Source organism: Anomaloglossus baeobatrachus, chromosome 4 (assembly GCF_048569485.1).
Source record: "Anomaloglossus baeobatrachus isolate aAnoBae1 chromosome 4, aAnoBae1.hap1, whole genome shotgun sequence".
NCBI lineage: Eukaryota > Metazoa > Chordata > Amphibia > Anura > Aromobatidae > Anomaloglossus > Anomaloglossus baeobatrachus.
The window spans coordinates 416976137-416997868 of NC_134356.1; the positions used below are offsets into that span (position 1 = coordinate 416976137).

At 41.2% G+C, this 21732-nt stretch overlaps 1 protein-coding gene across 3 annotated transcripts in view; it reads right to left on the reverse strand.

Moving 5' to 3' along the window:
* Positions 1 to 3597: 3597 nt before the first annotated feature.
* NRF1 (nuclear respiratory factor 1) overlaps positions 3598 to 21732 on the reverse strand; it is a 109570-nt gene continuing 91435 nt past the window's right edge. Inside the window, exons 10-12 of one of the 3 annotated variants that reach the window (XM_075345360.1) lie at positions 20774 to 20913; positions 18059 to 18120; positions 9773 to 9843 (exon numbers count right to left, since the gene is read on the reverse strand). In XM_075345360.1, the coding sequence (XP_075201475.1) occupies positions 9838 to 9843; positions 18059 to 18120; positions 20774 to 20913 (208 nt within the window). In that variant the 3' untranslated portion in view covers positions 9773 to 9837. Of the gene's footprint in view, positions 9844 to 18058; positions 18121 to 20773; positions 20914 to 21732 lie in introns of all 3 variants that reach the window. The other 2 variants (XM_075345359.1, XM_075345357.1) reach the window with 2 other exon arrangements.

Here is a 21732-nt window from a genome sequence, read left to right on the forward strand (position 1 = left end):
AATCGCCTCTACACCTGTAAAACGTCCGACTGAAGGTAACGGGGGTGTAGCTCAGCCCATAAGACCGAGGGAATACATGCGGTGAGGGATCCTAAAAGGGAGATGGCCTTACTGAGGGACATAAGTAGATTGGCTATGGCTGGGGCCACCCAACACAGTCGTTTAGCTTTTCTTTTCCTCTGGAAGGAGATACAATTGGGACACAGAGTCCAGAAGTAGACCCAAGGAGGACTGTCTCTGGACCAGCTGCAATCTTGACTTTCTCCAGTTTATAACTCAACCTAAATGGGTCAAGATGCATCTGACTCTCAGGACCTGGGCATGACAATGCTCTGCTGACTGTCCTACCACCAAGATGTTGTTTAAAGTATGGCACTATAAGAGAGTGTCTTGCTCCCGCACATGGGCAATCACCTCCACTATGACTTTGGTGAACACCCTTGGTGCCATAGAGAGACCGAAGGGCAGGGCTCTGAATGGGAGAAGCATCAGCTTATGACCCACGGGCACTGCTATCCTGAGAAACGTCTGATGATTGTTGTGGCTCAGGATATGATAAGCATCCATGAAGAGACCTGGAGTCAGGAGCTTTATTGCAGTCTTTATCGACTCCATTTTGAATGGACAGTAAACTAGAAACCTGTTTAGCTTCCTCATGTTGATGATGACTGAGATCAGTCCGGCTTTTTTATTAGAAAAAGGGGAGAATAAAACAATGTTCCCTCCTGCTCTTTGGGAACCAGTGACAGGATGGTTTTCGGTACCAAGGACAAGATCTCCTCCAGAGCTAGACGACCATCGCATGACTTCCTGAGCGATGATATAATTAGAGACCCCCGTGAGGGCGAGATGAATTTAGTTTTAATCCATCCTTTATTACATCCAGATTCCACTTACTGAATGATATTTTCTGTCACGCCACGAGAAATTAGGTCAGCCTCTCCCCCCACCTGGATGATAGTCATTGGACAGGTTTTTTACTCTGAGGAAGAACTGATCAAAAAAATCAGAGCCCTTCCTGTTCCGATCTCCTCAGCCCTCTTGACTCCTTGCAGAGTTAGACAGGGCTACAGATTTTGCACTAAGCCATATGGAATCCGCCAAAGCATACACTACGAAGATCTGGCCACATAAGGCCCTGCAATGGCAGGTCTCAAGGCCCTCCACAGCGGTTTCCCAGGTTCTCTTAGGTAACTATCTGCCTTCCTATCCAATGGATCCTTCAAGCTCCATAGATCTTTAAAGGAAAGAGTTAGCTTTCTGGCAGACTTCGCTACAGCCACAACTATCTTGGGATTTTTAGCACAGAATCTAGAATCTTCTTCAAAGGGATATTTCTTCTTTAGCGAAAACAACAGTCCCATTTTGTTGTCTGGTCTCCTGCACTGCTCCTTAATAAGTTTTTTAATTCTGTCATTCACCGGGAATGAATGTCTCGTTTCTGTTCTAATGTCCCAAACATTACATCCTCCACTGACTCTGGCCCTCTAGTTTCCACCAGCCCCATGGTGGATCTAACTGCTTTGACTAGGCAGCTGGTCTGAGTAAATCGGAAACGTGGCTTGCCCCCTATCCCTTCATCTGAAGACAAGGAAGAGGGGGAGGAGTTGGATCTTGAGCTGGAGTTTCTCCTGGACTTGGGGATCTACGGCTTCTTTTATCCCTCTTAGGTTTGTCTAAATGTCTAATGGAAAGGAAACCGAACTCATGTGGAAAGGTGCCATATCTTTTTATTTTAGTGGCGTTTCCTGTCCTGAATGGGCAGGCCTCTCTAGTGGTGCTGTCATGGGGGAAAGGGAATAAGATGCTTGTGTGTCTTTTTTTTTTTTTTTTAAACACCAAATTTTATTCCAAATTTTCATATGCATTACATCTTATTAAACAATATAGCAAGTATGGATTCACCATGTGTGTCTTTTTAAATAGTGTATGAAAACTGCTGGTTTCAACTGTACCATGGACACTGAAGATCGTCATGAAGCGGCTTCAATTTCGCACAAGTGACATTACATCTGCAGAAGCCAAGTGGGAAAATGTGTTATGGTCTGAGAAGACCAAAGTTGAACATTTTGGCCAGAACTTCAAAAGTTATGTTTGATACAAAGTAAACGGTAAGCATTCTCAAAAAGAACACAATACCCACAGTGAAGCATGGTGGAGGTAGCAGCATGCTTTGGGGCGGTTTTAAAGCAGCTGACATTAGGGTTTTGGTCAAGGTAGAGGGAATTATGAAACGTTCCAAATTTCAGTCAATTTTGCAACAAAATTTTCAGGCCAGTTAATAAACCCGAGATTAATTTCCCCTTCAGCACAACAACCCTAAGCATACCGCCCAATCAACAGAAGATGACTGGAAAATTTTGGACTGACCCAGCCAGCGCTCCAACCTGAATCCAATTGAAAATCTGTGGATTGACCTCAAGAGAGCTGTATACAGGAGATGCCCTCACAATCTGACAGATTTGGAGCGCTACTTCAAGGAAGAGTTGACACATTCCTAATTCTAGATGTCCCTTGCTGATAAGACTCCTACCCAAAAATATTGAATACGGTCATAAATTCAAAATATTATTTTAGTTCTTTAGTTTTTTTCCACCCTAAAAGATTTAAGTTTGTTTTTTTTAAACTAAATTGTACAAATATTAAAAGTTGGAAAAAAATTCTGAAATTAAGCTTCTTAGCATAATTTTCTTTTGACAACAACCTGACATTTTAACAGAAGCGAGTTTTCGTGTCTACCCTATGTAACTATAGTAGGATATTGGTGGTTCATTAAAGTAAAATGAAGAGTAAATGGACAAAAAAAATGTTAGTTGACTTGTGTGAAAACTGTGGTAGGATACTTGATTTGAACATTTTACTTTTGGGTTAAGGTACAATCATTCGGGATACATTCGGTCTGATTGAAGACAGTAAACAATTGTTACTAAAACTAACATCACTAAAGCTGGCTTTACACGCTACGATATATCAAACGATATGTCGTCGGGGTCACGTCGTAAGTGACGCACATCCGGCCTCGTTTGACATATCGTAGCGTATAACACAAATGAGCGACTGTGAAAGAGCAAAAATACTCACCCTATCGTTGCTCGTTGACACGTCACTCATTTTAAAAAAAAAACAAAAACGAACGTCCTTCTGTGCTCCGGTTGTTCATCGTTCCTGAGGCAGCACACGTCGCTCCGTGTGACACCCCGGGAATGATGAACTGCAGCTTACCTGTGGCCCGCCGGCAATGGGGAAGGAAGGAGGTGGGCGGGATGTTTACGTCCCGCTCATCTCCGCCCCTCCGCTTCTATTGGCCGGCCGCTGTGTGACGTCGCGGTGACGCCGAACGTCCCTCCCCCTTCAGGAAGTGGATGTTCGCCGCCCACAGCGAGGTCGTTCGGGAGGGCAAGTGTATGTGACGGGGGTTACTGACTTTGTGCGACATGGGAAACAAATTGCCTGTGCCGCACAAACGATGGGTGCGATCGCACGAGAAATTGAAGCGTGTAAAGCAGCCTTTAGTCTTCTGGCTCAACCTTTGAATAAAATTATAGTATGTGAGATATGATGTGTGTACAGGAGAATAATGTGAGGGTTAACAACGGCTGATAAAATACACCAAAACTATTTATTTTTTCTTAGCCCATAGAGCATTAAACGCAATTCATTGTCAATGTACAGTGCTCTTTCATTGTCATTCTCAATCAAGACGACTTTCCTGGTAAACAAAAACATAAGTTATCTGGAATCAAACAACAATAAAAATAAAATATGTATGTATGTATATATGTTGTACAGACTTAAAGACCTAATAAAAAGGTTTCCCTGGACAACATACATATTATGGAGCAAAGAAAGACACATGCTATACAGGTAACATACACAAAGCCCAGGGGTGCTGAAATATCCTTCAACCCTTGGGAGTAACACTTAAAGCTGCAGCAACTTCTGGAGTTAGGAGTTACTATGAGCATAGAACAATGGGAATCAAGAAAGGAAAGGAAAGGGGGAATGAAGAAACCCCAAACCCCTTTTTCACACAAGCATGAGGAGTCAATGTTCTAAGAAAAAAAGTGAGCCCCCACATTGACAAACAATGACTATGTAGTACAGCAAATTGAAATTTAGCATCTGTGATATGTACTACATTTTTTTTTATACACTGTATTCATATTTATTTTTCTGGTAACAGTTTGTTGCTACTTGGAAACCATCAGCAAGGTGCTTTCTAACAGATCTGAACTTTTATATTAAAAGGAGTTTGAGCCAAGTATGGAAGTTACCGTCTTCCTGTTCATGAGGTGTCCAACTGCTGGAACTCCCAACAGTCCTTAAGACGGGGCTCTTGGGTTTTGGGGGGGGAGGGGGGGATCCAGCAGTTGGATCTTCAGAAATCAAAGTTATCCCCTGTGGCTAAGGGACAACTTCCATACTTGGTACACCTTTTAAAACAGACCTGCTTGTGGATGGTTTCCTTAGAGCACCAGATTTTACCTAATGTACAAGATATTTTTTCTTTAAGCAGTTAGGACTTTAATCTGATAAGTCAATGAACCAAAAAGTGACTTCATACTCACATTTTTTACCCATTATCCAAATAAAATGACCACTCTTTGGAGTATAATATTTTAAGATTATACCTCAACTTCATTATAGTCACTAATTATTTACAATATAAAAACAAACATATATAGGTTTAATTCACAGAGTTTTGCAGAAGTCTCAGTGTTGGGCAGTTTTTGTAAAAATGTCAGCCTAGTTCACTGTGTACAAAGCCTATGTATAGCAGATTACTGTTTGCGAACCTGAAAAATGGAACTTTACCAAAAACATGATTGCTATTAACACCAAAATGTATGTTCCATTTCACAATTTAATACTTAAAATAAACAGAATACAGAGCCAAAAACCCTACACTGGACGTGGTAAATCAAGTAACCTTCAATGTAAAAATCATGACAAAGTATTGTGCTGCACCGATGTTTAAGACTCACATATGAGCTACACTGAGGGAAATCACTGACGGGACTGGATAGTCCTCAAAGAAAAGAAATCCAGGGGGGCACTTCCTTCAAATGGTGGTGCTCGTATCGCAGGATGGCATCCCCAAATATCAATGTAGTATTACAGATCGGTACACGCAAATTCTTTTTTTTTTTTAATTTTTATATACACCTTTTGGAAAAGGCTTCAGGATGTAAGCCAAAACTTGTCATTTGTGACCATAATGGAATTTAAAAATGTAAAGAAAAAGAAAGAATTGGAGTGCTGATCCTTAATACTACATTGATGGGACTGGATGGAGAGCTAAAGATGGACAACACTCCAAGGTGGAAAAACGAGAGGATTTGGGCAAGAACTGATACAAAGCCTACCTCTAGGGTTGCGGTGTAAGGCTATGTTCACACAGGGCGTTTTTCCATGTTCTCTTCATTATCTTTTTTGCAAATCAATGGTAATATAAAGCAGCTTTTACAGTACTAGCAGAGCCTATGAGATTCCAAAAATCTCATGCAGTATTTTCTTGACTGAAAAGGCAACCTGGTTGTTTTTTTTCTGCGGTTTTGGAAGCAGCAGCATGTCAATTATGTCAATTATTTCATCGGTTTTCCTGCGTTTTTTCACCCATACAAAAGCAATGAGGAAGTGCAAAAACGCTGCAAAAACGCAGCAAAAATGCCAGAAAAACCGCAGGTTATTTCCTGCCAATAGAGGATAGCTTGATACAGTTTTACTGCAGTATAATGCAGCAAACACGCCCATTGTGAACATAGCCTAAGAAACATCATCATAGGTAATGGTGACAGTGAACGATATATAACAAAAGTAGGAGGAAAAAAAAATTTCAACTGGTCATGAAATGTGTCACATTAAATGATGAGAAAAAATGGCATAAGGAGAGTGTAGCCATTACAGCTCCAGAGCACAGCATTTGTCACCATGCCGATTAGGCCTAACGAAGCCCCAGACAAGTAGTGTTTGCAAGGCCTGTTAGTTCTCAGTCAAAACAGCCTCATGGTGAACTTTAGCAGGGTTTGGGTACAGACACATGCACACTGAGTATTTGGTGAGTTTTTTACCTCAGTATTTGTAAGTCCAAACCAGGAGTGGAACAATCAGAGGAAAAGTATAATAGAGACAGGGTCACCACTTCTCTATTTAGCACCCACACCTGGCTACAAATACGGAGGTAAAAAACTCACCAAATACTTATCGTATGCACGTGGCCAAAGTGAACAGGTTCCTAAAAACAGGTAACGCCATATGCAAACATGGAGTATTTGGCGGGTTTTTTTTTTTACCTCGGTGTTTGTAAGCCAAAACCAGGAGTGGAACAGTCAGAGGAAAAGTAATAAAAACACTGGCATCACTTCGCCATTTTTTACCCACGTGGTTGTGGCTTACAAATACTGAGGTAAAAAAACTCACCAAACACACGATGGGTGCATGTGGCCTTAGTGGCCAACACTACCTGTGATACCAGACTGATCTGTATGGTATTCAGCTTTAGTGCAGAAGATGGGGGCTTGTACCCCAATTGTAAAGGCAAAGTGTAAAAATGCTGCAAACTTGTGCATGGAAAATCCACAGCTTATTACAGTACTAGTCATGTAGGGGAAATTTTGACAAAACTCATCTTCTATATCTGCAGAAATTGGTCTGTGGTGGATAAATCTGCAGCATGTGAATTTTGATATGACTTTTCCCATCACAGGGTGGAATCCTCCCCTTTCCCGTGTGAATCCTTTGTCTACTTTTAATTTGGTTCATCAAAAAGGGGGAAGCTGCTCACAGCAAGCAGATTCAAGCTCTCCTTTCTCAGGGGCTCCCTGTAGCAATCTGAATGGCTGCCATTGTTAATGTTGCCACTTTTTCTTACTAAATTGATGATTTTCATAAATTCAAAAGCAGTCGGAGCATTTCTCACCAATTGTGGTTTAAGAGCCTGAGCTAATGGCCCACTAAGCAACACCGCATTAAATCCTTAATGGGGTAATGTAATCATACGCTACCAATATCCAATCAGCCACAAACCTATAGAAAGTGGCAGATGAAAGTAACAGGTCTGATGGGACAACACTATCTATTGCGTTTTGGTGAACCACATGATTGGTGGCATATAGAGTCAAGAAAATAAATGATTAAGTGTGGCAATCTACAGCCCTCAAGGCAGATGGAAAAAGACAATTCTTCACATGTGCAGCCATTATCCTGGGCGCCTCTGAGATTTAATAGGCCCCACAACGTAATGAGGTCGTATTAGGTCTGGTCTATAAGCCTCACGTTACATCATGGAGACCGGTAGACACCAGAGGCTTCAAGGATGTGGAGTACAAAAGGGAAGACTACCCTGGTCGGGCCTCTCAGGGAAGGGGAAGTGGACAAGATGCTAGTCCATGGATAAGACATTTTTTGTTTAGACTTTGGCCACTACTTTAGAACTGATTGCCTATCCATATGATGAATCCAACACAACATCCCCGCAGATTAGCTGCTCAGTGCCGCCGGAAGCTCAGTTCCAGAGCTGCCCTGTTCTCTGACAATGGCTGCAGCCAGGTACTGAACATCTGCCTCCCATTCAGATTAATAGGGGGCGGAGGTGCAGTACCTGGAAGAAGTCACTATCTGTTGATGAGGCAGTTCCAGAACTGATCATTACCAGCCGCCTCCTGATGCCATCGACCCCAAGAACAGCTGATTAGCTGTAATGAGATCTGTTGGACCCTGGCTGATCAGACATTGATGACTTATCTTATCATAAGGATAGGCCATCAATGTTAAAAGTTGATACCAACCTCTAACTCTACTGACATATCAATCGTTATGCCAATATCTATCCACATGACCCTTTTCAAGGACACCGGAAATCCCATAGTGGATGTATTGTAATTTTGATACTAAAGACTTTTGTTCAAGACTGGTTCCTTTCAGCTAAAAATGGAAAATCCACTTCTACATGAAAGAAAAACATATTGAAAAAATGAAACTTGTGAAATCCTGTAGTTATACACCATAAATGTTCTATGTCAATTCATTTATATCAAAAAGAAAACAGGAAAGAAGAGCCATGAATATTCAATGAGCAGCAGTAATGGCACATCACAGACAATCACAATACGCAGTTCATACAGTTTACATGGGGATACATTATAATGAGTGAGCGGAGTCATCACCTAAAGGTCGTATGATGCTTATGGTTATTTTTCCCCACAAACAGGATTTTCTCAGAGCATATATGTACATGTAGATCATTTAAAGCAGGGGTCTCAAACAGGAGGCTGGCATGCGGCACCTGGAGCTGCATCCTGTGGCCATTGAGCACCGAAGCTCCCGACACAATCGTGGCCTAGTCCAGGGGGCCGTTGGTGCTTTTCAGCTGAATGTGCGTCCTCAGGTGCACATTCAATTGAAATGTATTAGGATGTAGTAATCAACTCTGCACCGCAATACCAGCCACCGAACAGGCAGGCAGCCAGAAAATGTTGGCGTTCCTGTTGTGGGCAACTATGTGATGTCTTGCCATGGTCTGCCCAGGCTGTGGAGAAAAGGATGCGGTGTATGTAAAGAGCAGCAGAATTTGGGATATTACTACAAAACAGGATAGGAACAATATGAGGACTAGAATGGGGGACATTATTACAATATGGAGGCCAGAATTACTATGAGGATAATTATAAGATAAAAAAAATCTAATGATGGATGAAAAATTTGCCACAAAAAAAAAAAATGCTGTTTTATGTACAAATCTAAAGTGGGCAAAAAAAGCACAGGTGTGTTATCACCACAGCTTTCACAACTCTAGCTGTAACACTGTACCATAAATCATATGATGAATGCCATTAACATAAATTAAAACGCCAAAAACAAATGATGAAAAAGCTACATAGAAAAAAAATAATCGATTACTGAAAACATAATTTTGTCCTGCAAAGAATGAAGCCCATGTATCCTGCTCAGTTTGAGACCCCTAACTTTCATAACTGATGATTTAATGTAACTCCCAATAGGTGTAAGCGCAGGGCTACTTTGGCAAGTTCCATAAGCCATCAGGGTTGCATTGTGGTAGGAACCATAAATGATCTATATTCTGAAGCAAACCCTTTTCATTCCAAATTGGGACCACCACATTCTTTAACTAAAAGTACCAGCAGCAAGTGGAGAACAGGGAAATTCCATTCATGGAGTCATAGATGAAGTGGAGAGAAGTTTGCTTTAGCAACTTCTACACATTTCATAAATCAGCATTAACATTAGTCCAAGGGGCACATAAAAACCAGTAAAGTCTTTCATTGAAAAATAGTCCATCATATCAGCAGGTAACTCTGATGGTATGAAACAGTCAGTTAAGAACCAAAGTAACCAGTCATCAAGGTGGACGTCCACAGCGTCTGCATGCCCTAATGTGACCAGAAGGTGGTAACATACATATACCCTTGATGTTTATTTTATTGAAATAAATTAAATAAGAAAAAAAATAAAAACAGTTTTATACAAAGTCAAACAAACACTTTTCTGCGGAGAAAAAAAAAGAAAAAAAAGAAGAAGTGGAGCACTGAAGGCCAATTTTAACAGCACAGGGGTCCAAGCAATGGTAGGGTCTGCAGAAGTCTCTAAAATACTCTGTTCACAACACTAGGAACATGAGTGAGGCAGGAAATTACATCAAAACTCTTCTTTGGCAAGAACGTCACTGCTCTAAAGTAACCACCTCTACCGCCTGCCCGTCCACCGTGACCGTAGAATCAGATATCCTCGCAGTGACTGGCGCCATGGCAACTTGCACTGGTCCATTACCCTGCGTTAGGCTTGTGACCACCGTCTGGTACATACTGACCGGTATCTGTACTAGTCCTGTAAAGCAAAAAAAAAAAAAAATATATATATATATATTACAAAAGACTCAAACAATTATCTACGCTTAAAGAATAATCATCATTTTAGTTTTTATTTCATAAATCAATAGTACACCGGAAAATAAGCAATACATCTTATCAGGCAAATCTGCCTTCTCCTGGATTTATAGGTCACTCAATTCAAGGATAAAATCTGTATTCAGTGAACACAAATGTTCTCATTACAAAAGGTAAGAATTGACAGTTGCTGCTTATAAGATTCTATGGAGGGAGGCGCTAGATGCAGACACAGAAGTTTTGCTGAAAATTTTACAGAAATGACAGTTACTGTTCTCCATAGAACTTTATGAGCTCCAACTTTCATCCATCTTAATAATGGGAAGCTCTAATCACTGAAGTCATTTCATGTGTGAATTGAGAACTTTGAGAATGAACGATCAGTCCACGAGGAGAAAGTTGTGGATTTCTGTAATAGGTTCTGTAATAAAGGTTCTTGTTTTACCTGTACTATTGACTTATGGAGAGAAAAAAAAAACCCCAAAACAAATAAAACCCACATTTACGCTAACATTTCAACATAAGAGGTGACAAAATAAAGGTCCTTAGCAGTATAACGTACAGTTAATGTGACACTCCACCCGGCATTGAAAAGAGACTATACATTTTTAATTAATAAAATGAACCTTCAAGAAATAGAGGCATCAAAGCTTAAAAAAAAACCAAACAAACTTTATTTATACTTAATCAAAAGACATTATTAAAAAACAAAGAAATAGAGAATGTAACACACAGTTCTATACACTGAGGATAAGCCCAATATCACCATCTGTATCATGTAAGTAGGACCAAGCGGCCAACCAGTGCACAGAGCTGAATATCTTACCAGATTACAAAAGGCCTAGTAGCTGCACATCTGAATAAGTGACTGGCCAAAAAAGGCTCAACTGGTGGTACAAATGGTAACATAATATGACCTGAATAAGAATGAGTAAACCGCTATAAGGCTTTGTGCGCACGTAGCGTTTGTCCCTGCAGAAATTTCTGCAGCGATTTGAACAGCACACGTGCGCTTCAAATCGCTGCAGAAAGAGTCCGTAGTGACAAAAAAAAAGCCGATTCCATGCGCTCTGAGTGCAGCCCCTCATAGACAGAGTGGGGGATGCATGCAGAGCGCAGGAAAAAAGTGACATGTCACTTCTTAGAACGCGCTTCTGGCAGCAGCCGAAGCGCTGCGCTCTAATACGCCACGTGCGCACGTCTCCTGCATAATCTTCATAGAATATGCAGGGGACGCAGGACGCATGCAGTTACGCTGCGGATCGCAGCGTAACTGCATGCAAATATGCAACGTGCGCACATAGCCTAAAAGTCCAAAGAGGCAAAGTGACCAGACAACTAAACAAAATAAGGAAAGTATAACCAAAAGATGGCTCAATAATAACGAAACTAGTAGAAAATGAAAGGTGAGAGAAACCTAAGTGGATATAGATGATCCCCAACATGTGTTTACCTTCTCCAGGGTGAGTGTCCTTTTATATACTAACTCACAAATAGGAATGTACAGATTCAAAACAGCGTTCATGCAGACTGAACCATGCACCGGTCAGCATCACCAGTTCAAACCCAAGCAGCGCCACCACTCAAACCTGGGCTGTAGAGTCATGGTTCATACCACGGCTTAGGCTACTTTCCCACATCAGTTTTTTTCCAGCAGGCACAATCCGGAAAAAAAGCTCATCAAACGGATCCGGTGCCTGATCCATTTTATCCCTATTGATTTGTATTAGCGCCAGATTGTGCTGGATGGCTTTTGCCGGATTCGGCGTAATTTGCTAATACAGCGGCCGGATGGAACGTCTCTTGTAACATTTTTTGTCTCTGTCTCGGACCAGGCACGATCTACAATGGAAGCCTATGGACGGACCGAACCAAGTCAAAGTCCAGACCTGAATCCAATAGAGAATCTGTGGAAGGAGCTGAAAACTGCTGTTCACAAACGCTGTCCATCCAACCTCACTCAGCTCCAGCTATGTGCAAAGGAAGAATGGGCAAGAATTTCAGTCTATGTGCAAAACTGATAGACATACCCCAAGTGACTTGCAGCTGTAATCGCAGCAAAAGGTGGCATTACAAAGTATCAACTTAAAGGGGACAAATAATATTGCACGCCCCACTTTTCAGTTATTTATTTTTTAAAAAAAGTTTAGAATAAGCAATAAATTTCGTTCTACTTCAAAACTGTGTCCCACTTGTTGATTCTTCACCATAACATTAACATTTTTATCTTTATGTTTGAAGCCTGAAATGTGGGAAAAGGTTGAAAAATTCAAGGGGCCGAATACTTTCGCAAGGCACTGTAATACAATATGAAAGAAAAAAAAAAAAAAAAAAAGAAGAATGGTCCATTTTGTTCCATGCAGAATGCATCTAAACAAGATTAATTTGTTCAGAAGAGATCCATCTGGCTAGCTATCGAACAAAGATTCATTGATCAAGCTGAAATCTATTATCTACCTGGGAACAATCTCCAATCAATCGATTCGAGAAGCATCTACTGGAAATATCAGGTAGAAACTTGTGACTGCCCTTTTAAGAAAAACAGCCACGAGTCTTGGTGATGTAACAAGGGATGGCAGGTGTCCTTTAGACACTAAGCCAGCTAACAGCATTGCCAAACTAGCTTATATCCCATTCACAAGCTTTTATCCCAGTGTATAGGATACAGCCTTTACTGACAGTTACACCCCATCGTTACTAATAGGATTTTGACCGTTTCACCTTTCATACACACAAACGCATGAACGTAACAAGAGCAAAACCAAAAATTAAACTGTTGCAGGAATCGTAATGCTTCACACATTTTATATTACAGATTTTCACGCTGCAGTTTTGGTATGTATCTGCAATAATCAGATTCAGCAATGTGACACTGAGGGGGGGTGAGAATCATGGAAATCGAGATTATAGTATGCGTACCTGTGAACCTGAAAACTATTTACTGGACAGCAGCACATCTTCTGCAATTCTGTCCATATAATGAAATGGGAACTAAACATTATAATTTGGGAAACTACTCACAGCACTAAAGATAATATACCACACTAAGTAAACTACCATTATTAACCCCTTTAATGACCAAACCTGAATTCTAATTTATTTTTTTTAACTGCACTTTAGAAACCATAACTACACAGAGCACAATGAGGCTTATGTAGACTGAAAGAGGCCAGAAGAAATCAAACTTTCTCTATTCTCCTCAAGGCCATGCTGCCGACTCGGAACCGGAGGTCTCTCAATCTTGTGGACTGCAGTACACACTAGTCTGTTATAATTAATCAATGGAGAATTATATAAATAAGGCTTTTGTTGTCATCAATCGCATGTAAGGCACTAAATTATAACCTATTGGAAGCCCAGCCCGTGATTGGCATCTACATTCCTGCAGTGCAGTGATGGCAGCCCACCGGGGATGGCACAAGCCATGCCTGGTATTACAGCTCAGCAGGCAGACAGTGGAGTGATTAAGCCCTTGACAAGTATTAATCAGGTTTGTGATTGTCCCGACACTGCATCTGGTCAGGCGTGGGGCTTTGATTAGGCTAATCTAGTCTGCACATGTTCATAATCCAAAGTGGGGGATTAAGACCCTTTCAGTTTTATTAAAAGACACTTACGTCTTTCCAACTCAGATAACCAACTCCCCAAGTCACCAATATCTCAAATTGCTGGAGCAATCTGTAATACACATATACGTTTACTCATAGCAGAAAATAATTCCCACCACGGATATCTGATAATAGAGATAACTGCCATGTTAGTGGATACTCGTCGTCTACTCACATGTCACCACCGTGCAATGTGCAGAAGCTCTGTGGTCATGAAGAGATTCTGGATTTCATTTTATTTTTTAATAAATTAATAGGCAATGTTTAATGAATCTTATCTAATATTTGAGGGTGAGACTGGGGGACATTAAGGGTAACTAGATATGAGAATACTATAGGAGAATCAATTCTTTTTGGTGCTGCATTTGGATTCTGGTTTGGCTGTATATTGTAAGTCACGTGGCAAGGTTCTTTAAAAGGGTCCAAATGGATTTATAGGATTTCTACTTCCATTAGGTGGCACTAGAGATCATGCTCTTTTTTCTGTGAAGAGGCTATTTGCATATTTATTTTCCTAGGGAGTATTTTGTGGCCAATAAGCCTCCTTACGCCAACTTATATTCTTCACGAGTAGAAAGTGAACCTTATCCGACAACTAGCAACATTCTTCCTGGACAAACAAATTGGACCCTCTCTATCTGAAAGCTTTAAGAACGGATGCAGGGTCATCTAAGGGGGATCGCCAATTAAATACATTAATCACCCAACCACAGGTTAAGCAATATGTTTATGATTGCTTGGGGTTTGACCATTAAGACCCCCTAGCAATGAGAATAGAGGTTGCAAAAATCCTGTGTGAGTGGAGGGTAGGTGTACATGCATGATACATATGCATATCCACTTCTTAGGACTGAAGGAACAGCCATCCTTGTACACTGTATAGAAGTGAATGGAGCAGTGGCTGAGCAAGCATACATTACTCCATTCACGTCAGGATGGGTCAGGGCCCGAGCAGTCATAAATGTATCCCCTGTTTTGTAGACTATCAGACTTCTTTTTTAAATCAGATCTTTTTTTATTAAACAACTAGGAATCAATACAGAGAAAATATATTGCATCTTATATAACTAGTACAGGTGTACATTGAAAAAGCATATGCTGTCTATAAATCAGGTTCTTTCTCTGTATATATATAAAAAAGAATTCTTAGATCACAGTTATATTATATAAATTGAGCCTACAAACAACATGGCTCCACAGATAAACAAAAAGATAAATTATGCAATAATGCCTCAGTCTAATAGGAAAGCCTCCTCCATCAGCCGTGTCGATCCGCATCATATTTCCATACCCGCTTGCCTCTCTCTCCCTGTTTAGTCATCAATCACACCCTTCCGGCCCCTCCCACAGCGCCGCTCAAAGTCCACTCCGCCACGTAAAACACTAGTTGTTACTTTTACTCCCCAAACGTTCCATTCACTGTAAGCACAACAGTAACTGGTCCAACATTGCATCCTGCACTAGTGCCCCAGAGGGGAGACCTGGCGACTCCATCCATGGCTGCCAAATTTTGTAAAACTTTCTCAGTGTTTTTAGACTATCAGACTTCTCCGAATGTCTATAGGTGATATTAGAATGTGGAACAGCTTTTATTCTGCATTAAAATATACCATTTGCTTAAAGGGGTTGTCTGATATTTTAATACAGATGGTCTAGCCTTAGGATAGGTCATCAATACCAGATCAGTTGGGGTGTGATATCTGGCATCCCCATCAATCAGCTGTTCCTGGTACCAGCATTGGCTAGATATGATCAGTCATTGAGCTGCACAGCTCCGTTAACTGCATAATGGCTGTTTCCAAGTGGTCCTTTCAAAGATTATAGGTCGTATGCATAGTAAATGATGGGACTGAATTCTCGTCTGGTCTGGATAAAAGGGAGGTCTGAAAGATTTCATTGCAGATAATCAAGCAATTAATAGGTGATTGATCTATAAAGTATAATTCTTTTCATTTCTTCAGCTATCTAAGTGTGTACTGTACAGTATTATAAAAGATGTTCACTAAATTCCAGTAGGTGACTGTGCGGGTGGAGAGGGTGTGGTAATGGCTTCATTGTATCATTTGTCGGCCTACGATGGAAATATCGATGACCGTAGTAGCAGATATGTTCCAAAACGCCACTTAGTGTATGTTACTGTATAAAAATATATCGTTATATACATATATATTTATATTAATAGTACATGATGGGGCTGAGGAGCGCCTGCCGGGGACAGGTCTGCAGTGCGGAACAATGGGCTTGATTCATCCTGCTATGTTCCCGCACAGCTGTTTACTGGCTCCGGATTACTGCAGTCACATGAGCTGCTTTACAGCATAGCAAGCTGTCAGGGGCTGGGAAGGTCATGAGGAGGAGAGGGGAATCAGGACAGCTCCATCCCTCTGCACTGCGGTATGTTGGGAGGAGGAAAGCCATCAGGACCTTCTACACACCCATCAAAGAATAACAAGACTGTAAGGCACAAATGCAACCGTAGACTGGAATCTCTTACAGGCCGGCCTCTCTTGTACAATGCGTGGCTCCAGTGTACACAGAGCCCATGTTAATAATTTATGCCCAAAATCTATGGGAAACCTAGAAAACTATTTTTTAGGTTGTTTATGCATGTATTTTATTCCCAATAGTCACATTTCACTTACCAGCAACCTCCTAAAGGTCCAATTACAAGTCCAGATTCTTTAAAAAAATAAAATTAAAAAACCCAGTTGATTTCATTTAGGTTTTCTAAGCATTATAGACGCATAAAGGATAAATGATCATCATCATTAATGCTGCAAATCGCCCCTAAACACAGATTCCAAGAAGCTACAACATCGCTTCCTAAAATTCTCAGCGGCATCATTACTTGCTGATTGTTAATAGCCAAATAGATTCTGCAAAAAACTGTGTGGCCATTATGTTGTTCCATAGGCCTAAAAAGTCAACATACTATTTGGGCAGAATCTAAAATATACTTTACCCTAACAGAGCCCATACGGGAGTGACCAGAATGAAGGCCAGAGAGCATTTCCACACTTGCTCTGTGTTTTATGTCCTTTATGTTATTTTCAAAGGGGGTGTACTCATTTTACTGAGAATTGTACGTATATATTTTATACATACACACCTCTCTGCAGATAGATCATGTAACCCTTGCAAATTACATGCCATTTTGTTCCCTGGGTTGTGGGGCACCTGTATGATGAAACTAAAGACCCTGCCAAGACCGGACTAATACACTGTAGGAGAGGACATCTCTGCTTTGCTGAGATACAATATAATTGTGTAAAAAGAGCTGGGCAGTTACCATCAGCTGTGATAACCGTGGAGAACTTGAGGGGTGCAGTCCACAGATAGAACAGGCACGTGACTCATTGGACATCTGAATAAGGCCTTAGTGTAAAATAAGAAGTATGTGAACCCCTCTTTCTTATGTTTGAAAGTTGGGAAGTTCGGCTGGGGCTACACGGGGCACTAGTGCGATCCTCGCATGACACTCGGCTCACGCTGGCAGTACAGCAGAGCCGAGTGTCATGCTAGTATCCCTGTGACTGAGGTCCGACTGTGCGAGCAGACCTCAACAGCGGGGGGCGGGCCGGCTCTGCGGAGGGGCGGGAGGGATTTTTCTACCTCTCTTCTGCATAGTCGGCTATTACGATTCTTGCTCTGCACTCGCAGTGCACCAGTGTACCGCAAGTGCAGTGCGATTTTCCTCTCGCTCCATACACTTGAATGGGTGCGAGAGAAAGTCTCGCATTACAATCGCAGCATGCTGCGATTGTTTTCTTGGTCCGATTAGGGCTGAGAAAATAATAACTCATGTGCGCTGACACACAGGCTAGAATTAGTCTGAGTGGAATGCAATGTTTTATCGCACTCCACTCGCACCGATTTTCTCACAGTGTGTCTTAACCCTTCTTAAAAACAGTCTGGTGGGGTGCGGTTACATAGAAAACTCAGAAGTGATTTTTAAATGATGGTCCTGGGTTTTACTCTAACCAGCGGTACCGTCTGCATGGAGATTTTATGTTCCCATTACATATGTAAAAACAATACTCACAATTTCATTAATGTGCCCAGAATTGGGAAGGGGTTGAGTGATGATAAACGCTGTACAGTGGAGTAGGTTGGCTTCATACAAGCAGCAGGAAAAAACTCATTAAAAACATGATTAATTACTAGAGCAGGGGCTAAGCAAGATTATTTTTCAATTAAAGAGCCAGTTGTGAATAAATTCCTATAACTGTAAAGTCTGTGGTATCAAATCAATATGTTACACCTAATTCAAGCACTGGGGAAACGTATTAAAAAGGTATGGCAAAAAGAACGACGTTCCTACTACATTCAGGATGAGTAACATAAGCTTACACGGCAGCAGGGACCGCAGATTAATCAGTACACTATACTTTGCAATGAAGACTATCTGCTGATGTGGATTCCCCCTCCTGGTTTATCATCAGAACACCCCTACCTGTATAATATGCGATGATTAAGAGAGTATATAGAAAGAATGTTATTTATGCAATTGTTTAGTATATTTTTATAGCATTCCAAAATGAGACACACCTTCACTCTTATTTGCCTAAGCGGTCTTCCATCACCAATATCAAGCATTATACACAAATTGCCTAAAGAGATGCGGAGGGAAAAAAAAAAAGATGAAAAAAGGGGGTAGTGCGGGGGTTTAAAACATAGGTTATAAAGGTGGCCCCTGTATTCCAGGCCTTGCTTCTATTTTATCCGTAGACACAGTGTGCTGTGCACTGATCTGCTTTGTGATCTATATTTAGTGCGGGTTGATGAGCAGAGCCTGACTAATCGTTAGCAGGGCTGATCTCATTCTCTGAGACTTAAAACAAAGCAATATTTTAAAATATTCCTACAATTAGCATTGGCAGATCCTTGCTTCCTGGAAAAAAAGGAATATATATCCAATTAAAAGAAAAAAAAAAATTAAATATAAGAAGTGACAATGTAATCGTTAAACAGAAAAGGTTTATCTACAGGAAAACTGTGTGGCCAGGCAATGTAATGCTACATGGATCTTATTAAAATCAGTGGTCATCCGTGCAATGCGAGGAAAGGTTGGGTCAGCTGCGATTTCTCGCTCACAGAGGAAGGTGAAGACGAGGAGCTCATTCTATGATGTCCATATGCTCTAACAGGAAGTGCAGGAATACAGACACCAACATCATTTTTGTACTATTTATACCAGTGGTGTAACTTGAAGCTCATGGGCCTCAATAGAAGATCTCCAAAAGGGCCTACAACTATCAAGAGTTTTAAAGGGGTTGTCCACTACTTGGACAAGCCCTTCTGATTCCATGTTTCCCCCAGGTAAAATAATAAAGCCTATACTCTCCTCCCGTATTGGCGCCCTTCTCATCGTGCTGAGGCTCAAGTGACGTTACATTAGCCCCACATGCAATAAATGATGGCTTCATTCGGTTTCACCACCTTTGGACCAAACTGGTTAATCAACAAAGTAAACACTGCAGCTGCACTCACTTCCTATTGATTGCTCATTTGGTCCAAAGGCGGGGAGACTGAAGACGGCACTGATTGGACGTGGGGCTCACGTGACGTCACACTACCACGTGAGCCCTGGGAGTGCGCGCCACAGCACCGCTGGAAGGGTGCCAGTACAGGAGGAGAGTATAGGCTTTATTAGTTAAACTAGGGGAAACATGAAATCACTACTAGGACAACCCCTTTAATAGTATTTGTCTCACTATATAGGCCACAGGAACCCTTTGGACTTTTTAATGCTCCAAGGCCCGGGGATGGGACTCCTGCATTCACTATAGTTCTGCTTCTGATTTATATACCCAGCCACTGACAAGGTAAACTCCATAATAAAACAGAACTCAGACATTGGCTTACCCAGTGTAAAAGAAAAAAACATTTCATGAGATAATCTGTGACACAAATATGTTACCAACCCCTACTCTTCCATCCCAGAAATCATTTACTCCTGTCCCACCATGAAACATATCTATCCTCCATGTAAATGCTACCATATGAGGGCATAATTTGGAACATAATTTCGGTATTACTATGGAAGGTACAGTAAAACAGTTGTCCCCAGTTATTCTGCTCATTTCCATGGATTTCACTTTAAAGTGCCTTTCTGGTTTTTTTTTTTTAGTATTTGTTAGTTATTAGGGATGATTGAATACCTCAAATATTTGGCAACGCCCATATTCGCCGAATAGGTCGCCGCTATTTGACTATTTGTGAATATTCGATGCGCAATGTAAGTTTATGGGAAACCTGAATAGTTGCAGAATAGCAACTATTCGGGCTTTCTATAGACTTACATTGCGCATCGAATATTCACATAGCGGCGACCTATTTGTCGGATATTCGCGAAGCCGAATATTGCCGAATATTTGTGATATTCGATCATCCCTATTAGTTATCAGTAATATATGTACAGGGTATGCCTTAAAATACTTACTGGTCATGGTTTTCTGTTGTCTCCAGTGCCACTCTGGTCCTTTTCTCCATCTTGTGAGCACGGCTCTTTGTCGACTCACACTGCGGATAGTTACTTCCCTTCTTAATTTAAGCCAATGAAAGCCTCATCCTACGTCTAAGACTTAGATGGAGAAGTGACTTCCCATCCACAGAACAAACACTGGAGTGAGCCGTCTGGTCACAACTGTGGTCATGTGATCCAGGAGAGGACCAGAGTGGCGCTGGAAATGGCAGAAGATGGTGACCGGTGAGTATTTTTTAATGCACTCACCTAACATACAATAACAACAGCTAAAAGGATAGTGACATTTAATACAATACATTCAGACTGTGCTTACCAAACCGTGATAAAATACATTAGGAAACCCTGTTTTAGCCCACACACACACACAAAACACACACACACACACACACACACACACACACACACACACACACAAGTCTACTGAGCAACATGTATTAAGCTCTGTCTAATCAACACCAAGTTTCCATTCAATGCCATTTGTATCATTTTTTTGAGCCAAAAGTAAATGATAACTGATGTACAAATGGAAGCAGGCTTTTTCACCAGTTTCTACTACAGTTAAAGATCTAATTGAAAAACTCAACATGTAACATTTTCTGATTCAGCACATTAAAGGGTCTGGTACAACAACTAAAATGTCGGATGAATGTGAACAATCTCAAACAATGGGATCTATTGTCTTCATTTTCCCTTTGGTGTTGAGGGGAAAAAAAAAAAAAGACAAGTGACTGGACGTGTGGAGATGAGGCCTAAATCGTAATCTAGCAGCCACCTACCATTGGCATCCTGTACTCCAGTCAACGCTCCCACAGCTGCTGCAGTCTCCCCTGACAATACGATCTGTCCTCCTCCTTGTAGAGTGGCCTCTGCCAATGTTGCTACTGCATGGGCCGCTGCTTCACTATAATTAGACAATCAACATAAAAAAAAAAAAATAACACCATTAAATAAGCCCTTCTACATATTGGAAAGCTATATATCTTATAACAACAGAAGACCTGTACATGAAAGTATGTTTTCTTGATATCAACCAAGACAATAGTAAGGTCTTAAAGGAAACCTTCACATTGGAAATGGTATCTGATGACAATGCAGGAGACTACCGAGCAGGGTGGCGGGGAAAGTGGGGGGTTTGAGGGGGGGGGGGTTGGGGGAGTCCAGTGGTGTAAAGTAGTCAAGGGACCGCAGTTCTCTTGAAAGGAGACGGTACCAGCAGTATCTCAAGAGATGTGTAAAGTGTTTTCTTTTTCAACTCAATTCCTGCTAATGTTATTTTATGGATGGTTTTTTTTCATGCACATCCAGATTCCATAGAATATGCTTTGATTCATTTTGCAGTTGCAAAATTACCATTAAAGTCTATGATGATTGATAAGCATACAAATTTATCTGCAGGTCAACCTAAATATCCATCCTATGTAGTGTAAGCAGTGGAAAGCACTACTCCCTTCATATGAGATAATTTTATTCATTTATATAGCGCTATTAATTCCACAGCACTTTACATACGTTGGCAACACTGTCCCCACTGGGGCTCACAATCTAGAGCCCCTATCTGTATGTCTTTTGAGTGTGGGAGGAAACCGGAGAATCCGGAGGAAACCCACGCAAACACGGGGAGAACATACAAACTCCATGCAGATCTTGTCCTTGGTGGGACTAGAACCCAGGACCTCAGCGCTGCAAGGCTGCAGTGCTAACCACTGAGCCAGCGTGCGCCCACATCATCTAATAA